The sequence below is a fragment of the Mercenaria mercenaria genome, chromosome 2, assembly GCF_021730395.1.
Source record: "Mercenaria mercenaria strain notata chromosome 2, MADL_Memer_1, whole genome shotgun sequence".
NCBI classification, from domain to species: Eukaryota; Metazoa; Mollusca; class Bivalvia; order Venerida; family Veneridae; genus Mercenaria; species Mercenaria mercenaria.
The window spans coordinates 34,372,800-34,379,827 of record NC_069362.1 but is presented as its reverse complement, the minus strand read 5'-3'; the positions used below and the strand labels follow the sequence as shown (position 1 = coordinate 34,379,827).

At 31.1% G+C, this 7,028-nt stretch overlaps 1 protein-coding gene across 2 annotated transcripts; it reads left to right on the top strand.

Moving 5' to 3' along the window:
- Positions 1 to 925: 925 nt before the first annotated feature.
- LOC123563685 (forkhead box protein J1-B-like) lies at positions 926 to 6,527 on the top strand. 2 transcript variants are annotated; one of them, XM_045356630.2, is made up of 3 exons: positions 926 to 1,147; positions 2,043 to 2,627; positions 3,136 to 6,527. In XM_045356630.2, exons 2-3 carry the CDS (start codon positions 2,052 to 2,054, stop codon positions 3,976 to 3,978), a joined length of 1,419 nt encoding a protein of 472 aa, XP_045212565.1. In that variant the 5' UTR covers positions 926 to 1,147; positions 2,043 to 2,051; the 3' UTR covers positions 3,979 to 6,527. The 2 variants fall into 2 exon arrangements, with proteins under 2 accessions (XP_045212565.1, XP_045212564.1); XM_045356629.2 differs by lacking the exon at positions 926 to 1,147 and adding an exon at positions 1,418 to 1,571.
- Positions 6,528 to 7,028: the final 501 nt, after the last annotated feature.

Here is a 7,028-nt window from a genome sequence, read left to right as displayed (position 1 = left end):
ATGATAATAATATAATAATAATAATATTGATAATAATAATAATTATGATTATGATTATTTCTATTATTATTATTTCAACATTAAAGTAATAGTTATTATCATCTACATAATATCAAAATAATAAGAATTATTATTATCATTCCACATTTACTGAAGAAAAAATAATTTCTTTCAACTCCACTGCACACATCTTCATGGTCTAGTTGGGGTCCCTGCTGTGCTAATTGCCCTCTAATCAGTTGCTATTACATAATCGCTGATAAGCAGCAGATAAGATGGAAGTTGTATATTGGATTTGGGGGGGGGGGGGGGGGACACTTATATAGTAGTGAATCTAGGCCTTTAACGGCGGTACAAATATCATCAAAACATTTTACTCATTCAGATACCGCCATCTACACACCATAACAAACCGAAGTAATTATTTCATTTATTTCTATAAATACAATTAAGACACGAAGAATGTATTTTATGTTCATAACGGAAAATGTGGCAGCCACAGTTTATACAAAGGCATATTGTGGGCCTTTAAAGATGTTACCAAATTGCCCTTTGCTATCAATGCAATAGTAAAGGTACTTTCTTAATCAGTTAATCAGGATTCATTTAAAAAAAAAAGAATTAAAAGGCCGAGATTTAGAATTGTTTTGTATTTGGAATGTCATCAGGGAAATAAGTGCAGTGACAACTTTCAAATATTTACAAACGATGTTTACTCGTTGCTGTAGCCAAATTAGCCGTCAAAACATTATTATCAGGGTCATGTAAACGGTTTCAACTGCACAAATCAATCGTCTTCTTAACGCGGAATCCAATCAAATGTTTTGGCCTGAAATAGTTAGCCAATAGAAATTGGTTTAACAAAACTAACTCTGTGAAAAACAAATTGATTGGTCCTTTATGAGGACAGTATTTATAGTTGTTTACATTGTTGCTAGACCAAAATTCATTCATATTTTCTGAATAACATTTGCTAATTAATTCATTTCTTGATAAAATTGTGGGACTCAAACTTTTGAAACAACATGACAATAGCATAAAATCAGTATTGTAAAATATATTTGGAGGATTTATATTTCTATTAGACTTATTCTTACCATCAGAGTGACCAACCGGCAATTTTATTTCAAATGATAAAATTTTAGCAGTAAGTAAAATTTTAATTATTTGGTTACATTCTTTTATTCAGGATTCTTTGTTGACATTTATTTTATTTCGTTTGAAAATGTCAGTTAGGATACAGAACAACTTGTTGATATTTTCCACGTGGAAATCTATTTTTGGACAAAATCGATCAACCAATGGCTGAACATATATTTCTTTGACGCTTTTTCTGGTTGCATGCCTGAACACATTTACCTGCATAATAAGTAGATTAAAGACATGTATAGGTAGAACTATTGAATTGTACCTGTATATACATGAAACTTTTCTGCCCGGGAAAGAGGTTTAACAATTTATTTCATTCTGGGTTTAAGCATTGTAGAGGTCACATTACTTTAGAACATTTAAACATAAGTGGAATTTATAAACACAACATAAAGTTAATGGAAAAAAACTGAATTTATGAGGTAATAATAATATCATAATGAAATATCATTTATACATGTATAAATATGTCTTTTAAATGAATAATGATTATATAAATACCATTTTAAGATATATTTGATGATGATTTCATTTTTCAGGTCAATTTCATGTTTTAACAAGAAATTGATACTGAAAACATTCATAATTTGAAGAATAATTATTTCTTTTTTTGGTTTTGATAGCATACATGCAAGCAGGAGAGATAATTCTAATACAATTATGAATCAAGTGTTTTAAATTAAATATCTCCATGGGATATGTTTTATCAGTGTTATTATTATTTGTATTTAATTACTTATATTACTGTATATGAAAAAATGTTTGAATACCCACCAAAACAAAACTGTATGAAAAGTAAGCTTAGAATTAAACAGTTTAACATGTAATAATTATTGTTTTTAATTTAATGGAGGACATATATAGTGTTCTAATAGTTACTTCTTTTTTTTCAGCCAAGATCAATGCTAAAAGTACACCCCAATATAGGCAAGGTGAAGTATCCACAGGCTTATTCCCTTCATCAACATCAGCCCAGGATGCCAGCTCTTACACGTGATCACCTAGCCCTCAGACTACGTCAGAACTGGATGGCCAAATATCCCATGGACACATGCAGTAATGGAGGAACAAATCTTGATGACAGTCTTACAAGCTTAAACTGGCTCCAGAATCTGAACATCCTCAAGATCACCACACCAACACCACCATCAAGCCCTGGGCCACCAATGTTAGGAGACTACAAAAACATTAAAGTGAATCCTAATTCGATATTGAATGTTGCTTGTGGGCCTCCACCGACCAAAATGTTTGAAATGAGATTTCCACCAGTAGACACTCCTCCACTTACACCCACCACACTAGGTGGAGATTCAATAGACTACAAAACTAATCCATATGTAAAACCACCCTACTCATATGCAACATTAATATGTATGGCAATGAAAGAGACAAAGAAAAGTAAAATTACATTGTCAGCAATTTACAACTGGATTACAGATAACTTCATGTATTACAGATTAGCAGATCCAAGTTGGCAGGTTAGTTCTTATTAATACTTGAGTTGTTAAGAAAATTTATTCAACAGTGTTAAAGGCAACTTAATAATTAAGTTGGTTTGATTGAAATATTTACTAAAGCGTGAAATTTCAGTTTTATGAATGAAGTGATACCCAATTATTGACTGAAGTAAGAATCCTGGAACTGTGCTAGTATTGAAGGTACTGCACAGAACTTGTATTGGATTTCATTGCCTTTAAAGCTTCCAGAAAGTTCTTAGGTGTGTTAATATCTTCACATTTTCCTACTGCCTTTATTGAAAATCAATGTGGTTGCCAAGTCTTCATTGCTTTAGAAGCAGTTAACCTTGATTACTTTTCTTGAATTGTTCTCCAAGTCATGTATCTTTAATGACCTTGTACATAGATCAGTTTGGTTGTACGATCATTGTGATCTTGGTAAATATTCTGAAATACCAGCTGTCTGTTAAAATTATACTTCATAAAAAGTTTTCATCATTAATAATATTGATCGCTTTTTCCTCTTCAGAACTCCATTAGGCATAATTTGTCACTGAACAAATGCTTCCAGAAAGTTCCTCGAAGAAAAGATGAACCTGGTAAGGGAGGATTCTGGAGAATCAATCCTGAATATAGTGACCTTATTGAAAACGGTGTGTTCAAGAAACGTAGAAACAGTCGAGATGGCCAGTCAGGGTCTACATCTAGCTCACCAACTACAACCCTTCCCATTAACTTAAAAAGAATTAAACGTGAGCCTGAAGATGATGGCTATGAAGAAAGTAGTTCAAGCCAGCCATCAAAAATGCGTAGATTAGATGGTGGAAATAGTGTCTTACATTTTGGTGCTACTGAGGATGAAGGTCATTTAAAAGGTGATTTCAACTGGACCTCAATTCTTAATCAGGATATTGAAATTGGTGGTGTAAAAATTAAAACTGAAGACTTGATTGATACAAATGATGACTCTGCTAGTCCAATCATGGCCATGAGCCCTCCGTCATCAGACTCAAATTCTGTAAGTGATTTCGGATTAGACGATCTTTTAGGAGAAAATGATTTCTCACCATCACAATCTCCATTAGACTTCACAACACATGATTCTCTCAGTTTAGAAGTTATTGGCACTGGTATTAAAGCACCTAACTGGTGGGCAGACAGTTTTAATGCTGGTGAGCACCGAAATCTGCTACAAAACATTGAAAATATTGAAACAAGAAGTGGGCTAAATACTCCAGTAGCACCTTCACCTGTGCATGAAAATGAAGAAAATGATCATCCATGGTTCGACAGAACAGACTTAAATCTTGATACACCTTTTGATGTAGACAATTTGTTTGACATTGAAAACATCCCAAGTCCTCACATATGATGTGAAAAAAATGCAATATCTTAGTTATAGAAAACCACTAGTTGCCTTAGCTGTTAGCTCTGAAATTGTCTGTGTTTTCATGTAAACGTATGACCATTTTGAGAAAAAAATCTATAAGAGCTTGAGTGTAGAAAGCTGCCAAAAAATAGCATTCTGTAGCCATATACATTACATTATCATTGATAAAAACTGCCAGTAAACAAAATTCATGTTTTAGTTTCATACTAAATTTCAAACACAAAATGTCAGTTATATCATGAAAATATAAAGGGTAAAATCTTTTCATATTTAATAGTCTGAACTTTTTAACAGAAAGCATTGTTATCTAGAACATTGAATTTAAAGATCATAGTTCTTTATGTCTCACAAGGCTTTCATAATTAGCTCAATCATGTGTGTAAATATATCATTGATTTCGTTTTTATCACTAAATCATTGATTTTATTAGAGGCATTATCATGCTTGAGGAATGATTTTGTTACTTGTTCATGAGTATTTTAAGAAAGTTTTGTTATTTGTTGATATATTTGTTGTAGATAGATTTGGTATTACCTTACCAATGTGATAATGATAAAAGTGCTGTTAAAGTACTAGCGAAGCGAGAGATTCCATTTTGAAACTTAGAGATACACGTGTAATACTATTTTATAGCTGCAGCAAAACCATGAGCACATAGAAACTATAGTTTTTTCGTATTAGTCAGAATACATTCAGTACAATCTTTACATTGCAATACTGTTCTAGCTAAAGTCTTACTCGTAGGAAGTTAATGGTTTCTTTCAATTTGTACAGTTTTATTTCACAAGTTAGTTATTTCCAATGCATGTGTTTTCAAAGGTCAATTTTTTTGATGCGCATAGTTTTTGAAGTGTTGGAGTTCATTACAGAAAATTGTTGAAATTTCCAAAGGTAAAAAGTTTCATTCTGGTATCTCTCTAGGGCATTGTGCAAATTTTGAAGGATGTCATTTCTGATGACTTTCTGTCCTTATCTATTCCGTCCTTATGTATTCCGTCCAGTAATACGTATTTATTCATATTAAAATTGTACATATTGTAAATAGGGTTGATAATTAAAAAGTTTATTTGTATATAGTTTTATAAATCATGTAAATATTAACATTTTATATTTATTTATTTAAAAAAGAAAGCTGTAATATATTAAAGGCGATATTTAATGAGTGTTTTAAGGTCTTTTACCACCTTCAGCTGATTCTATTTTTTATATTTCTAAGTTGAAAATGGATTACTTGTTTCTGTTGGAAATACACAGTGTGACACTCAGTATTAAAAGCCTTGATTGTATTATTAAATTGATTGGTAAAATCTGATATTTTAAATGCTTTAAACATTGTTAAATCAATATACTTTATTTTCCAATATCTGATATGACCTACCTCAATTCAATATTTTTATACTGATCTACAGAATAGAACATGAGAATTACTGATAATGTATCAGAAAAAAAGAAACATGTCTCAATCGTGTTTTAAAATACTTAAAATATATCTAAGCTAGATAGGACTAAAAGCAAATGACCAATAACTAACAAGACATACTTTCTTTTTACAAAATAGATTTTATTACAAAAAATTATTGTGATATATTAGGTTCTGTATGACCCATGAAATTATAATGGGGTGGGGGAGGGTTTGTGGTGGGGGGAGGGGGGGGGGGGGTAAAAATCAAATCATAAACGAAATAACCTTTGTATCAGAGGCTTTACACTGCCAAGAAACTATCATTTTCACAAATGGTTAAATCAAGATGAAAGCTATATCTGTTTGTTTGTTCTTTTAAACTGTTTTTTAAATTGTAGCAAAATACTATAGGATATTTTCTCTGTATTTGATCAGCCAATATACAATAGTATTCAATATAGTCTAGTGAAAATATAACAATATATAGAAAGTACATAGATTTCAGACATGTAGGTTCATGTTTTTGATTTTTATGTAGGTGTATTAAATTAAGTATTAATCCAGGTAGTGTAGCAGAAGGGTGTCAATGCAGATTATCTTAATTCTATTTTGTTGTGTTTTAAAAGCATTTATTAGCTTGAGATTTAATCAATTTTTCCATTGTCATATCACAGTCTGTCAGAATTTCAAAACATCATGATTCTATCATTCATATAATGTATCATACAAATATAGTTTTGTAATAAACATTTTCATTTGCATTGTTTTTGCTCACAAGGGAAAACTTCTTTCAGTTTAAATCTTAATTTACGGACTTACATTTGAAGCACTATTTGTACTTGAAAATATTAATACTGGTAGTACCTGTGGAATTATGACATATATTATATTATTAAGGTAAAAAAACATCTTAAACGTTTTCTGTCAAGAGTTATGTAACTTTTTATAGCAATGAAGAGAGTTGTACCCCTTGTGCGCAGTATCAGCTGGATCCCAGTTTCATTCAGTATTAAATCCTCATGTTTCTTGTTCCCAGCACTAGTGTGCCTACACCGGTTGCCAGTGTTTACACTGTATTCATAATAAATTATGAGAAAAAATGAAAATAAAAATATTTCTGAAAAGAAAACAGTTGTTTATTCTGTTTTACACCTATAGTTTAAAGGTCCAATACTAAGGAAAGTGAACATTTTAATTTCTTTTAAAAAGCACAGAAACTATTTCATTTTATTGGAAAATAAAAGTTTGTATGTAGAAATTCGAAATAAATCGCAGTATATGTACAATTATTTTTCTATGAAGTATGAAGAAAGTTAAAAAGACCTGGGGGGTCATTCTGTCGATTCATTGAAATTTCAACATAATACACATACATTTCTTTGAGTTCCAAAGACCTCCTGTAAATTTTGACCTGCCAATCTTCATTATTTAGTGTCTTGCAGAAGTCTATGCACTGGCTATGAAAAAAATTGCCTACTCACTTTCCCTTAGTAATGGACCTTTAAGAAAAATATTTTTGTTCTTTTTTGCAGATTTTTGGAATGGTGTGTACTATATATATATCAATGCTAGTTTAATTTGTGGAGTTAAAGTGGCTGACTGTCGGAAACTAATGTCTATCTGACCGTTC

What these genes read in the sequence shown, in the direction of transcription:
- LOC123563685 (XM_045356630.2), top strand. Translation starts at nt 2,052, where the DNA reads ATGCTAAAAGTACACCCCAATATAGGCAAGGTGAAGTATCCACAGGCT. An exon ending in TAGCAGATCCAAGTTGGCAG is followed by an intron (nt 2,628 to 3,135) that starts GTTAGTTCTTAT and finishes TTTCCTCTTCAG; the next exon opens with AACTCCATTAGGCATAATTT.